Below are 16,319 nucleotides of genomic sequence, written 5' to 3'. Positions count from 1 at the left end.
CTGACATGGGCTTGCTGTGGCAGAGCCACGTTTCCTGCTTCCCATTTAACAACCTTCCACTGCTGGATGCAAGAGCAAGGTAGGACAGCTTCATCTGAAAGGAACTCGACAACCCTTCACCTCTCCTACACCTCGTTTGTTTGCATCTCATACCAATGCTTCACCTTTACACTACATTCTAGCTCTGTTCTGGTCTGTGTCGTGTGCCTTAGATCACAACCTCTAAGACAGCAGGGCCCACAGCGGCTAGGAAACACCCACCCCAGCACCTGCAAATGCTTCCAGGCAGGCACCCTTACAATTGTGTCTTTCTGCAGTCATGCCCTGGCTCCCATCCTAGGAATCCCAAATCCTTCACAGTTTTCCAAAAATGACAGGTCCTTGCTCGACCATTTCTTTTGCCCAGCATGTCTCACATCTTCTCTTTTGGATCAATAACCCTAACCCACAAGTTAAGGTCTAGCACACATGGTATGTCTTCCATGTGTTCCATACAAAATGAATCTCTTCACGTGACTTAGCCCTCGGTGTGCTGCACTGCAGCCAGGTGTATCGCTAGACAAGAATTCTCTGAGGGCAACCCAATGAACCTCCGTACCATGCTTAGCCCAGTAACTGTCACATAAAAATGTTCAGTACATGTCACTGGAAAAATAGCAAAGGCAAATATTGTTCACCAGTAATACCAACCTGGTATCGTCCCAGAATAACCTTGGCATTACATCCAGGGGCATTTTTGCAAAATACATATAAATTGAGGACTTCTCTTTTGCAGCAATTGTCTTTAAACACCTAAAAGATAAACAAAGTAGGTCTCACACACTCCAAAGCTTTAGAGCAACGTGAAGGAAGCTATTATTAATTTGGTCTTCAAGTACATCTCAAAAGTTGGGTGGAAACTTCCAGTCAGTGGTTGGAATGGAAATACCAGATTCACCACCATAAAAGAAAAGGTTGTCTCAGATACATCTGACAGGCCACCAAACATACAAGCCAGGTAATTTAATGCTTAGTGCAGTATGCTGAAGCTAGGAGAATCTCATGGTGAACTTGACCCCACATGCTCAAAGGTCAAGAGGTGGAGCTGTGGATGAGGGTGATGCTTTCAGCTTCCTGTCCCAGGGTGAACATTTGCATTAGACATCAGGTGGTGTCACTGAAGCTGTGCTGACTTATTTTTCAGCACAAGCCAGGGGTTGGCAAACTTTCTCCGTAAAGGGTCAGAGAGTAAATATTTTCAGCTTTGCCAACCATGTTGCAATGTTCTCTGTTCCAACTATTCAACCCTACTGTACCCGATACTTAAATGAATGGGCATGCCTGTGTTCCAATAAAACATCATTTATGGACACTGAAATGTGAATTTCATATAATTTTCACATGTCACAAAACATTATCCTTCTTTTGATTCATAAAATAATTTTTTGTTTTGAAATAAAGACTCACAAGAAGTTGTAAAAAATAGTACAGAGTTCCTGTGTACCCTTCTTTTGATTTTTTTCAATGATTTAAAAATATAAAACCATTCTTAGCTCACAGGCCATACAGAAACAGGTGGTAGACTGGATTTATCCCAGCAAATCCCATGTTGTAGTATGCCAACCCCTGGCCTAGTGTGTGAGGCAGACACAAGTACAGCTAAGCATTTGGAAAACGCATCATAAGAGCAGAGAGAAGGAGCATGAACATTTGACTAAAAAGACAAACAATTCACTTAAAAAATGGGCAAAGGATTTGAATAGGAATCTCTACAAAGAAGATATCCAAATGGCCAAGCACATGAAAAAATGCTCAGTGTCATTAATCATTAGAGAATCAAAACCATGAGATACTTCTTCATACCAACTAGGAAGACGATAATCAATAAGATGGACCACAACGTATTTTGGTAAGGATGTGAAGAAGTTAGAACTCTCATACCTTGCTGGTAAGAATGTAAAATGGTGCAGCTGCTTTGGGAAATAGCCTGGCAGTGCCTCAGAATGTTAAACATAGAGTTACCATGAGACCCAGTCATTCCACTCCTAGGCACACACCCCAGAAACATGTACACTTTAAAGGCAAATGCATTGTATCTCAATAAAGCTATTGTTAGACATAATAATAATAAAAGAAAGTTTTAGAGACTAAACAGATGAGAAAGTGATTCCAGGAAGCAGGGTGTTTCATTTCTGCAAGTGACTCACGGTAACTGGAGCTAGTACAGGAAGAGGGTAAAGAAGAAGTGGGAGAAGAACCCTGGGGGCGTCAGTAAGGACTCAAACTAGCCTCTCTCAAAGAGGGGTGGGAGTGGGGTCCCACTTTACCCCACAGTAGAGGAATATGGACTCCAAGGAAGGTCCCCCTCCCACTTTCCGGCTCCAACTTCTCTGTCCAATTCAACCCAGGACACTGGCTGCTCCGTCACCCAGAGAACTGCTAACCCAAAGCATGACTGTCTTACCTCCTGAGATTTGATCACCTCCTTATCTACAGGGCAGAGTGGGACTGCGTTTAATTCTCTGGAAAGAAAAATCAAAATGAAGCCAGAATTAAGGGTTGACCTCAACAGCCCATCCAAGAGCAGCTGCAGCGCTTCAGCCACGCCTGACCCCTTGAAGTTCCCCCTGAGCAGGCCAGGCCCTGTCTTTATTCATGCTGTTCCCTCCTCCCAGAAGGGGCCCCCCAGTATGCCAACTTCAGCACCTCCTCAGTCTGCCTGAGAAACTCCCATGCATCCTCCAGGACGTGAGTCAAAGAGGGAGTCCTGCAGACAGAGTCAAATGTCCTCGGGCAACGTTCCCTCGGCAGTCCTGTGCTATCACACTGTACCCCAACTTGCACCTTCACTAGAACAGAAGATTCTAGAGGGTCCTGTGTCACACTGGACCTCCAGCTCTTCCCCTCTATGCACTAGAGCTTGGTTTAGCGAGGTGTCTGGAACACACAGGTGCTGAATGAACGAACCCAGGAATGAATGAGAAGGTGCTGTAATAACCCCCTTTCCAAGCTTGGGAGGGTACAACTTCCATGGCAGCCCTGTATAAACCCCCAAAGCCTGCTTCCATGTTTCTCCTGGTCTCCACCTCAAAATGGCACAACCCAGGTCTTACAGCTGCCGGGGAGTCGACAGAGTATCCACGGCGGCAAGGAACCTTCCAGATGCGACACCACCTCTGCCTCAAGGCAAGGAGAGGTCAGGGCGCCTACAGGAAAGACCCCATGAGATACAGGTCCTTCCTCACATGGACTGTGCACCGAGGTTTGCCTTCGTGTGCAAAACAGGTGTGGTCTGAATTTTCAGAAAGGGTGACTATCAATAAGATGGAAAAAAATGAAGATTATTCCTCAGGCTCTCAGAGAAAGGCGCTGGCAGAGCCCGTCCTCATATTCGTGGTTCTGTGGACAACCACAGCAATTCCCGAAACCACAATTATAGTTGAGCGGCCACAGATGACATGTAGATCCCAGGAACAGCCCTGTCCGCTTCTGGCCGGAGCGCAGGCCCTGAGCGCTCACCTCAGGGACAGGATGCAGTGCTGGCAGAAGCGGTGCCCACAGCCCGTCTGGTGGGGGTTGTGAAGCACTGAGCGGCAGAAGGCACATCTGTAGCGCTCTTCCAGCTGCTCCACAAACTGGTACTCTGCGTCTGGCTCAAAGTCCAAAGACGTGGAGTTGCCAGAATTCTGGCGGATGAAGCCACAGGGGACACCACCTTGCTCCTCAGAACAAGCCATTCTGGGGGATCAGGAGAAGAGAAGGAAAATTCAGTGTGCAAACACCACAGCAACTACAGCCATCAGGTGTTTGAATCATCTGTTCCCTGATTAGTGAACATCACCCACAGGGTCATTCTGTTATGACTTTGTAACCATAGTAACAACCTCCTGCCACTGGAGGGCTCCTGCAGAGGGGAGGTGGCTTTGGGGCGCTCAGCGGGAGGCTGGACCAGATAACTTCTAGCACGATTCAGTGAGACTTCAGCCCACTGTCCATCAACAGGATGCTAAATTATCCTTCAGTGTGGCTACATGCTTGGGCAAAATATAGCCAGGTGTTAACTACATTCTGAGTAAACTCTGGTTATGGATTTTTCTTCCACTCAGTTGAGAAAATTGAAACAAATGTTTTGATAACATTTTTTAGAAGCAAGAACTTTGTATACCAATACATTCCTTGCAAAGTATATAAATACATCACCACCAAGCCACACCATTTCTCACCTGAGCTAAATAAAAGCCCATTAACTGCTTTCCCCTCCAATCCATTCTCCATACTATAGCCAGGGTAATATTTTCAAAATACAAGTATGATAGGTTATCTCTCCTCATCATTCAGTGGCTTCCCAGCGCTCTTAGGTTAAAGTGCATGGTGCTAAGCAAGCTACAAGAATGCATCCTCCCCACCCAGTAGCATCCTGGACCTCTCCTCCCCTTGCTTCCTGCACTCCAACCACACAAGCCTTCTTTTAGTTCTTCTAATATATCATGCTGTCTTCTGCCACAGGGCCTTTGCACGAGCTGTTGCCTCCATGCTTCCCCTATCCCCTTCCAGGCCTCCTCATTTAGTTAACTCATATTCATGCTTCAAATTTCATTGCAAGCTTCATATTCTCAGGTAAGCCTTTTCTTCTTCCCCTGGTCTGACAGCAGGAGGTCTACTCATCAGTCTGTAAAACATGCAAGGCTTCCAGGGAGTGGCTAGGGGATAAAGGTAAGTGTGTGTGTGGGTGCATTTTTTGCTTATAATCCTTTTGAATTTTTGAATATGGGTATATTACCCATCCAAATATTTAAAAAATATACAAAACCAAAAAACCATTCATCCACTGTTATATCTGTCATAGAACCAGGTTCCATTCCTTCAGAGCAACGCTTGATTTGAGATTGGACACGCATTTGTGTGATTATTTTATTTATACCTATGCTCCTCAGTGACACAGAGATAGCATCTGGTCTTGCTCACTGTTGCATTTCCAGCCCTTGGCACTAAGCCAGGCATGGAGAACAACTCAGTTATTTGTTGAGTTAATGTTATTCAATGGACTTTTTGTGAGACCCTCAGCAGGGCAGCTCTAAGTAGTACTGGCCTCTAACATAGTGATTCTTTTTTTTTTTTTCTAATAGGTGAGGAAAATTAAGAGGTGCAAACTTCCAGTTACAAAATAAATGAGTCATAACATAGTGATTCTTAACCTTTTCTGAGCAAGGACTTCCCCTGGCTTTGAAAATTTGATGAAAACTCTAGACCTTCTCCCTATAAAATAGCACACACACCTTACATGTGTACCCTTAAGGACCCTTGGGACCCCCACCAGTGGTCCCCAGGTTAACAACAGTCTGTGTCCCCTGCAGGCATGCTGTTACTTTTGGCACAGTGCCAGCAGTCGTGGTTTCAGTGTCTGCAAACAGTGAAAGGATGGGTGGTCCTTGGGGGTGACATCCCGCTATGTGGCTGTGGTACAGGAAGTCTTGGCCTTCAGGATTGCTTGCTTTGGCTTGTTCTTGGGATCTCTCATGATTCTCCTGGAGCTGACAAGTTCAGCTGGACCTGGGAGCAGCTGTGTGGCCTGACCACGTAGGCAAGAGATGGGCTGCCCCATTCAACCCTAAACTCTGCCCAGGTCAGCTGCTGAGTCCGGGCTGTGGCCTGGATGAATGGAGCAGAGGAAGCAACTGGCCTCTTTCAGCAAATAAAGCTTGCTCTCTGGAGAAGCCCAGCAGACCAGGGTTTTTTTTTTCTTTATCCTGGTGTTTGAGACCAAAGCCCCACGTTTTCCTCCCTGCATGTTTCCCGCAGAATTTCAAGGGTGGTAGGTGAGCAGAACAAGACGTGATTGTTCCCCCTTTAACGTTGCTTATTCTTGAGATTTAACAAAAAAGTTTTAATTATGATGATGAAGAGGCACAGCACTTGATGTACACACACAACCTAATAACCAAGACGCACCTTTCTCTCAGAGAAGGAGGAGAACCTATTCCAAACTGCCCTAATCTGTCCTGTGTCCTCTAGTCCCAAGGGAGGAGAACAATTCACGTCCTATGCCCCTGTAGGATTCTCTCTCAAGATCACACTCGTGTCTATGTCACAGAGCATCTAAATTTGGACCCTCAGAGATATACCCTAAAGCAGCAGGTCTGTTGAGCCCCCAGAACAAAGGAGTAGGATGTACAAAACTCAGTTTGGGTTCCCCTCCACTACATTCTATCCTCTTTCCTAGCACAAGAATTTAATGTGCTCATCTGTGTCTCTGTCTGTCTTTCTCTACCTTCCACTGAATTTTGCTGTGAACCAAAAATCACTCTACAAAATAAAATCTCAAAAAATGTGAGGACAACTAGGGCACCTACTAGGCACTGGTGAGGGGCCACAGACACCTAAGGGAACCCCTTAGGAGGAACCCCCAGCAACCAGTTGTTACAATTATAGTTTTATTTTTCCTAAGATATTTTTTATCTCTCTTATTTTACTTGGTTCTTCATTCTTTGATATTGTACTGCTCCTTTTGTTTGTTTGTTTCTTTCTTTTTTCTTTTTTTTTTTTTTTTTTTTTTTAACCACACCACAAAGCCTGTGGGATCTTGGCTCCCAGGCCAGAGGTCAGGCCTGAGCTCCTGTGGTGGGAGCTCTGAGTCCAAACTGCTGGACTAACAGAGAACCTCAGACCCCAGGGAATATTAATCAGAGTGAGGCCTCCCGGAGGTCCTCATCTCAGCAACAAGAGCCGACTCTATCCAACTGCCTGTAAACTCCAGTGCTGGACGTCTCAAGCCAAACAACTTGTAAGACAGGAATACAGCACCCCATCAAAAAAAAAAGAAATGACAAAAAAATATGTTACAGACAAAGGAGCAAGGTGAAAACCTATAAGACCAAATAAATGAAGATGAAATAGGCAACCTACCTGAAAACGAATTCAGGGTAATAATAGTAAAGATGATCCAGAATTAAAAATACTCTAGAAGGAATCAGTAGCAGAATAACTGAAACAGAAAAACGGATAAGTGAGCTGGGAGATAAAATGGTGGAAATAACTGCCAGGGAGCAGAATAAAGAAAAAAGAATGAAAAGAATTGAGTACAGTCTCAGAGACCTCTGGAACAACATTAAATGCACCAACATTTGAATTATAGGGGTCCCAGAAGAAGAAGAGAAAAAGAAAGGGTCTACAGAAATATTTGAAGAGATTATAGTTGAAAACTTCCCTAAGATGTAAAAGGAAAGAGTCAATCAAGTCCAGGAAGCACAGAGGGTACCATAAAGGATAAACCCAAAGAGAAACATGCCAAGACATATTAACCAAGCTATCAAAAATTAAATACAAAGAAAACTATTAAAAGCAGCAAGGGAAAAGCAACAAATAACATACAAGGGAATCCCCATAAGGTTAACAGCTGATTGTTCAGCAGAAACTCTGAAAGCCAGAAGCGGGTGGCAGGACATATTTGAAGTGATGAAAGGGAAAAACCTACAACCTACGCTACCTAGCAAGGACCTCATTCAGATTCGATGGAGAAATTAAAATCTTTACAGACAAGCAAAAGTTTAGAGAATTCAGCACCACCAAACCAGCTTTACAACAAATGCTAATGGAAGTTCTCTAGGCAGGAAACACAAGAGAAGGAAAAGACCTACAAAAACAAACCCAAAACAATTAAGAAAATGGTAGTAGGAACATACATATCTATAATCACCTTAAATGTAAATGGATTAAACACTCCAACCAAAAGACATAGACTGGCTGAATGGATACAAAAACAAAACCCATATATATGCTGTCTACAAGCAACCCACTTCAGACCTAGGGACACATACAGACAAAAAGTGAGGGGATGGAAAAAGATATTCCACGCAAAAGAAAATCAAAAGAAAGCTGGAGTAGCATTCCTCATATCAGACAAACTAGACTTTAAAATAAAGACTATTACAAGAGACAAAGAAGGACAATACATAATGATCAAGGGATCAATCCAAGTAGAAGATATAACAGTTGTAAATATTTATGCACCCAACATAGGAACACCTCAATACATAAGGCAAATGCTAACAGCCATAAAAGGGAAATCGACAGTAACACATCATAGTAGGGGACTTTAACACCCCACTTTCACCAATGGACAGATCATCCAAAATGAAAATAAATAAGGAAACACAAAGTTTAAATGACACATTAAACAAGGTGGACTTAATTGATATTTATAGGCCATTCTATCCAAAAACAACAGAATACACTTTCTTCTCAAGTGCTCATGGAACATTCCCCAGGATAGACCATATCTTGGGTCACAAATCAAACCTTGGTAAATTTTTAAAAATTGAAATCATATCAAGTATCATTTTTGACCACAATGCTATGAAACTAGGCATCAATTACAGGAAAAAAAACTGTAAAAAATACAAACACATGGAGGCTAAACAATACACTACTAAATAACCAAGAGATCACTGAAGAAATCAAAGAGGAAATCAAAAAATACCTAGAGACAAATGACAATGAAAACACAACGGCACAAAACCTATGGAAGGCAGCAAAAGCAGTTCTAAGAGGAAAGTTTATAGCAATACAATCCTACCTCAAGAAAAAAGAAAAATCTCAAGTAAACAACCTAACCTTACACCTAAAGCAATTAAAGAAAGAAGAACAAAAAACCCCAAAGTTAGCAGAAGGAAAGAAATCATAAAGATCAGATCAGAAACAAATGAAAAAGAAAGGAAGGAAACAATAGCAAGGACCAATAAAACTAAAAGCTGGTTCTTTGAGAAGATAAACAAAATTGATAAACCATTAGCCAGACTCATCAACAAAAAAAAGGGAGAAGACTCAAACCAACAGAAGTAGAAATGAAAAAGGAGAAGTAAAAACTGACACTGCAGAAATACAAAGGATCATGAGAGATTACTACAAGCAACTCTGTGCCAATAAAATGGACAACCTGGAAGAAATGGACAAATTCTTAGAAAAGCACAACCTTCCAATGCTGAACCAGGAAGAAATAGAAAATATAAACAGACCAATCAAAAGCTCTGAAATTGAAACTGTGATTAAAAATCTTCGAACAAACAAAAGTCCAGGACCATATGGCTTCGTGGGTGAATTCTATCAAACATTTAGAGAAGAGCTAACACCTATCCTTCTCAAACTCTTCCAAAATATAGCAGAGGGAGGAACACTCCCAAAATCATTTTACAAGGCCACCATCACCCAGATAACAAAACCAGACAAAGATGTCACAAAAAAAGAAAGCTACAGGCCAGTATCACTGGTGAACATAGATGCAAAAATCCTCAACAAAATACTAGCAAACAGAATCCACTAGCACATCAAAAGGATCATACACCATGATCAAGTGGGTTTTATCACAGGAATGCAAGGATTCTTCAATATACGCAAATCAATCAATGTGATACACCATATTAACAAATTGAAGGAGAAAAACCATATGATAATCTCAATAGATGCAGAAAAAGCTCTCGACAAAATTCAACACCCGTTTATGATAAAAACTCTACAGAAAGTAGGCACAGAGGGAACCTATGTCAACATAATAAAGGCCAGATATGACAAACCCACAGCCAGCATCACTCTCAATGGTGGAAAACTGAAACCATTTGCTCTAAGATCAGGAACAAGACAAGGTTGTCCACTCTCACCACTCTTATTCAACATAGTTTTGGAAGTCTTAGCCACAGCAATCAGAGAAGAAAAAGAAATAAAAGGAATCCAAATCAGAAAAGAAGAAATAAAGCTGTCACTGTTTGCAGATGACATGATACACTACATAGAGTATCATAAAGGTGCTACCAGAAAACTACTAGAGCTAATCAATGAGTTTGGTAAGGTAGCAGGATACAAAATTAATGCACAGAAATCTGTTGCATTCCTATACACTAACGATGAAAAATCTGAAAGAGAAATTAAAGAAACACTCCCGTTTACCACTGCAACAAAAAGAATAAAATACCTAGGAATAAACCTACCTAAGAAGACAAAATGCCTGTATGCAGAAAACTATAAGACACTGATGAAAGAAATTAAAGATGATACAAACAGAGGGAGCGATATACCATGTTCTTGGATTGGAAGAATCAACATTGTGAAAATGACTCTACTACCCAAAGCAATCTACAGATTCAGTGCAATCCCTCTCAAACTACCGATGGCATTTTTCACAGAACTAGAACAAAAAAATTCACAATTTGTATGGAAACACAAAAGACCCTGAATAGCCAAAGCAATCTTGAGAAAGAAAAATGGCGCTGGAGGAATCAGGTTCCCTGACTTCAGACTATACTACAAAGCTACAGTAATCAAGACAGTATGGTACTGGCACAAAAACAGAAATATAGATCAATGGAACAGGATAGAGAGCCCAGAGATAAACCCATGCACATATGGTCACCTTATTTTTGATAAAGGAGGCAAGAATATACAATGGAGAAAAGACAGCCTCTTCAGTAAGTGGTGCTGGGAAAACTGGACAGCTATATGTAAAACAATGAAATTAGAACACTCCCTAACACCATACACAAAAATAAACTCAAAGTGGATTAAAGACCTAAATGTAAGGTCAGACACTATAAAACTCTTAGAGGAAAACATAGGCAGAACACTCTATGACATAAATCACAGCAAGATACTTTTTGACCCACCTCCTAGAGAAATGGAAATAAAAACAAAAATAAACAAATGGGAGCTAATTACACTTAAAAGCTTTTGCACAGCAAAGGAAACCATAAACAAGACCAAAAGACAACCTGCAGAATGGGAGAAAATATTTGCAAACGAAGCAACTGACAAAGGATTAATCTCCAAAATGTACAAGCAGCTCATGCAGCTCAGTATCAAAATAACAAAGAACCCAATCCAAAAATGGGCAGAAGACCTAAACAGACATTTCTCCAAAGAAGATATACAGATTGCCAACAAACACATGAAAGGAAGCTCAGCCTCACGAATCATTGGAGAAATGCAAATCAAAACTACAATAAGGTATCACCTCACACCAGTCAGAATGGCCATCATCAAAAAATATACAAACAATGAATGCTGGAGAGGGTGTGGAGAAAAGGGAACCCTCCTGCACTGTTGGTGGGAATGTAAATTGATACAGCCACTATGGAGAATGGTATGCAGGTTCCTTAAAAATCTAAAAACATAACAACCATATGACCCAGCAGTCCCACTACTGGGCATATACCCAGAGAAAACCATAATTCAAAAAGAGACATGCACCCCAATGTTCATTGTGGCACTATTTACAATAGCCAGGACCTGGAAGCATCCTAAGTGTCCATCGACAGATGAATGGATAAAGAAGATGTGGCATCCCTACAACAGAATCTTGCTCAGCCATAAAAAGAAATGAAACTGAGTTATTTGTAGTGAGGCGGATGGACCTAGAGTCTATCATACAGAGTGAAGTAAGTCAGAAAGAGAAAAACAAATACCGTATGCTAACACATATATATGGAATCTAAAAACAAACAAACAACAACAAAAAAAACGGTCTGGAGAACCTAGGGGCAGGACAGGAAAAAAGACACAGACGTAGACAATGGACTTGACAACAAGGGGATGGGGAAGGGTAAGTTGGGATGAAGTGAGAAAGTAACATTGACATATATACACTACCAAATGTAAAATAGATAGCTAGTGGGAAGCAGCTGCATAGCACTGGGAGATCAGCTCGGTGCTTTGTGACCACTTAGAGGGGTGGGATAAGGAGGGAGGGAGGGAGACGCAAGAGGGAGGGGATATGGGGATATACATATGCATATGGCTGATTCACTTTGTTATACAGCAGAAACTAACAGAACATTGTAAAGCAATTATACGCCAATAAAAATGTTAAAAAAATATTTGAGGACTCCCAAAGAGTTTTTGCTTATGTCGGTTATATTTATTAATATTTACCATATTTGAGAGTAAAATTGAGGAATTAAAGAAAATATTTCTTTATTAATTCACTTTAAGATAATAATAAGCCAATTATATGTTAACATAAATAATATTTTTATGAAAAATAATCATTTTCCAAAAGAAAAAAGGTTAGTGAGAAGAGTGGCTTTTTTTTTTTTTTTTTTTTTTACAATTTTGCACATCTCTGTGCTTAAGAGAAGATAGCTGGATTCTCTTATCTACTGTGCATTCAGTCTGTTGCATTATCACATGTCATGTAGCTTCTGGAAAACACCACTGTATACTCATTTAAGGAGAGTAAAGATGGAAAACGACATCTTAGTATTATTATGCCGATAGTTTTGCCCATGCAGATCCCTGAAAGGGTCTCAGGGAGCCCCAGGCAGTGGTGTGGTGGTAAATGCTTAACAGTCTGCTGTCCTTGGGGAAAAATTCCAAGTCAAAGTTGTCAATTCTGTGCCTGAACATACCTGAATGATGCAAGAGCTGACTAGCTGTAGGAAACCCATGTCCCAGTAAGAGCTGCTCCAGCACCCCGGGGCCCCTGAAGCCCAGTTTTGGGACCATTGGTCTATCAGGCTGCCCGGTGGCCTGCTCCTTGTCAGTCTTTGTACTGGCAGGCCCAGCATGTGACCCTCACAGATAGTCTCCTTGCTCCCGCTGGATGGCCAGTGGAGGACAGGACACCCCGGCCACACTCTTCCTACCACTGTGTGTCTTACCCGGCCCTGATCAGGAGGCCTAAGTCATCCGCTGACCTTGTTCACTCTCCAGTGTTGTCTTCTCCAATATTTGTTTTTTATGCAATCGAGTTTTTATCTCATTAGATATAAAAAAAATAAGCACTTGTGTTTTGCTCTACAATATGGACTTGAGATGTTTCAGGGCGATGTTCTTATACAGAAACCGAGCAGTGAAGTCTCCCAGGGTAGGGTCTGTCTCCATCCTCTGAAGCTCCTTCAGGCCTGTGACTCAGTTCCAAAAATGGAATCAGTGCACTGTGCTGGCTGACATTAGAGAGCCCCAATAATAGAACTATAAAGGTTGACATTTCTTTGTCTAACAAATATTTCTCTAACCAATTCAACATTTCCAGCTGGTACTCTGTCATTCCCAGGCTGCTATTTAGTGGAAATAAAAGCTCCATTTTATTAACAGCTTTCCCCTCTGGGTATAATAGCTTATGTAACAGGAAACAGCAAAAGATTTCGGTTCTTATAAATAAGAAAAAAAATCTTCAAAATTACTATTAGAGCGTGTATATCTCCTTAAGGCAGTAAAGTGTCTATTCCTGCCATTGATGGAATTATAATGGTCTTCCTGCTGAAGAGTTACTAACTCAAACCAAGAAAGACAAGAGAAAATCATATCCCATCTGCTACCTAAGAACTCTTATTGAGTTTCTTTTATTTTTTTTTTAAGAGAAAGGTGAATATATGATCCAATTTTTTTAAAATTTTATTTATTTATTTATTTATGGCTGTGTTGGGTCTTCGTTTCTGTGCAAGGGCTTTCTCCAGTTGCGGCGAGCAGGGGCCACTCCTCATCACGGTGCGCGGGCCTCTCACCGTCGCAGCCTGTCTTGCTGCGGAGCACAAGCTCCAGACGCGCAGGCTCAGTAGTTGTGGCTCACGGGCCCAGCTGCTCCCCAGCATGTGGGATCTTCCCAGACCAGGGCTCGAACCCGTGTTCCCCGCATTGGCAGGCAGATTCTTAACCACTGCGCCACCAGGGAAGCCCCTTGAGTTTCTTTTAAATGCCATTTTTAAGCTTCATAAATTGATGCATCTTTTCCCTGAGAATTTTCTAGAAATTCCAAAGAAAGGCTAGGATGTCACGATTTAAGATATTCCCTCTCTCCCTCCCTTCCTCCCTTCCCTCCTTCCTTCCTTTCCTCCTTCCTTCCTTCCTTCCCTCCTTTCTTCCTTTTTTTGAGAAGCTTTGTCATGTACTTTAATATCTGGTATATCTAGGCCCTCAACCCGACCCCACTGTTCCTCTTTACTTAAATATTTCTTCTGACTCATTTTTGGGGAACACATAATACATAATCTAACATTCTGAAGCAGCATGAGTTTGGCTTTTCATTACAATAAAAAGGACGTATGTCTAGCAGAATTCACTCTCAGTTTTAACACACAAAAAAAGGAAGGTCCTTGTCTGTCTGTCCACACTACTTCCACAGTCCCCCAGCATCTTGTATAGATTAATGAAGGTTTGGAATACTCAGGAATGCTTTTATGTATTATATTTTACTTCATAGCACATAAGCTCAGGAACTGTCTTCAGGGTTTTCAAGTTCTGATCCTTGAAAGTTCAAGATCAAATCCCAGAGTGAAAAGGGTACAGGGCCAGAGACCTGGGCTCAGCTCCTGCTCTGCCACTCACCAGCTGTGACCCCGTGGGAAGACACTCCCACAGATCCCTTGTTTGTACATCCCTGCACACACTCAGCATGTACTTGTCCTGGGTTGGGTCCTGAGCCTGTGGAGACCTGGGACAACACATCTGCCCTTGAGGGTCTCCAAGTGGAGCAGAGGAAATCAGACCCGGAATGTTATATGGCAATACCCTCGTGGCTAGTCCCCCCAAGAGAGATTTAAACAAGCTGCTGGAGCCCAGGTGAGGGGTAGCTAATGCTTTCTGAGGTGTCTGTGCTGATTCCAGAGAGAAGAAAACATCTCCACTGGTCTTGAAGAAGGAGGAAGCATTTTCTAAATGAAGGAGGTAAAACAATTTCCCAGAGGGTATCACAAAGTTCAGGAACAGTTAATGATTAACTGTAGCTGAAGTGGAATTAGGGGAACATGCCAGTCATCCGTCTGTTTGCTCTCAGATCCATCCTCTGCCCTGGTCTGCATCATCAAGGGGGTTGCCCCCCCCCCAGAACTGTGTTTCCAGGGTCCCCTGGCTTCTGGCTCCATTCAGCCAATGAGCGACACGGGCAGGAAACTGCAGGGTAGGAGGAAGGGAGTAATAGACCATTTCTCCTGCATCCCTCAGTGTCAGGCAGCATCTCAACAGTGACTGGGCTCCTCCACGGCTCTAATCCCCACCAATGGCCCCTCTCTCTGTGAACTAGCTCCACCAGGCGGGTCCCCGGCTCCCAAGCTCTGGAAACACCATCTCCTCTCTTCGTCCCTTCCGCTCTAGAGGGGGTGGGCAGCTTCCCGCTATGAGTCATCTTGGAGTTGCCTCACTCCGAGTGTCCTGTTTGGCTTCCCCATTTTGCCATCCCCTGTGCCACTAAATTCCCAGCTGGGAACACCTAGAAAGGTCTCTGTGAGATGTGTGTGTGGAAGCGGGGAAAGAGCACATTGTGAAGAGCCCGGAGTGTATGCTGGTCAGGAAGTCCAGTTTTCACTCCATGGTTTTCATCTCTTTAGGGATGACAGACATAAAGGACAGGCCCAGGCGGGGAGCTGAGGGGAAGAAGCTACTAAAACACACCAAAGGAGGATGACGACGGCCTGCTATGTTCGTGAGGCATTCTTGAGAGAAAATGCATAGATTCGGAAATGGGTTTAATGGAAGGGCCGAGTGAGAGGACATGGAGGATGACTCCCAGGTTCCAGTTTGGAGGGCTGAGTAAATGATGGCACCAATGGGAGAGGATGAAGGAGAGAAGAAAGTGAAGGATGATGGGCTGAGACATATCCAGGTTGGGGTGCCTTAGGGACAGTCTTAGAGTAATGGGGGTGACTCAGACCAGCCGACATCTAACATCTCTTCCAGAATAAATTATATGATTCTGAGGAATGACCACATTTTCTTTATGGTATCAATAATTGTTTTCTTTGTTTGTTTGTTTTTTGCGGTACGCGGGCCTCTCACTGTTTGTGGCCTCTCCCGTTGCGGAGCACAGGCTCCTGACGCGCAGGCTCAGCGGCCATGGCTCACGGGCCCAGCCACTCCGCGGCATGTGGCATCTTCCCAGACCGGGGCACGAACCCGTGTCCCTTGCATCGGCAGGCAGACTCTCAACCACTGCGCCACCAGGGAAGCCCTCAATAATTGTTTTAACACTGCCCAAGGCGCTAATTTTTTTATTTATTTATTTTTTACTTTGCAAGTAATTTAGTTGTCATTTTAGTGATGACATTTGACATAACAGGTTTAGATCTATGTCAGGAACGTAAGGTCTGGAGGGATAAGACATCCCAGAGAGCCAGCAGTGCATGAGCTCCTGGAAGCTAGTACTGGGGTCTGCTGTCTGGTCCTTCCCCATCACACCCACTGCTACAGCACAGCCCCGTGTTTCTCCCTATTTGGGATTTAATCAGTGCTGCTTCCCCCAAAGTATCTCCCATTCAGCCTGTGTGACCTTCCACCCACTACTAGGTCTGAGAACCCTACTGCTAACGACTGGATTTGACAGCAGTTCTTAGGGTCCAGGGGGTGTTGTTAAATGTACCTCGGTG

General features: G+C 43.0%; 1 protein-coding gene across 3 annotated transcripts in view; it reads right to left on the bottom strand.

Annotated features, from left to right (window-relative positions):
* Positions 1-16,319, bottom strand: part of TRAF5 (TNF receptor associated factor 5) — a 46,795-nt gene that overhangs the window by 13,838 nt on the left and 16,638 nt on the right. For all 3 annotated transcript variants that reach the window (XM_081224059.1, XM_081224058.1, XM_081224057.1), the window contains 3 exons: positions 3,499-3,717; positions 2,444-2,501; positions 691-792 (listed from right to left, as the gene is read on the bottom strand). In XM_081224059.1, the coding sequence (XP_081080185.1) occupies positions 691-792; positions 2,444-2,501; positions 3,499-3,716 (378 nt within the window). In that variant the 5' untranslated portion in view covers position 3,717. The remainder of the gene's footprint in view (positions 1-690; positions 793-2,443; positions 2,502-3,498; positions 3,718-16,319) is intronic.

This window comes from Mesoplodon bidens (assembly GCF_964165515.1).
Source record: "Mesoplodon bidens genome assembly, chromosome: 2".
Lineage (NCBI taxonomy): Eukaryota > Metazoa > Chordata > Mammalia > Artiodactyla > Ziphiidae > Mesoplodon > Mesoplodon bidens.
Note: the sequence above shows the minus strand (reverse complement) of the source record. Positions and strands in the feature narration are given on the sequence as shown.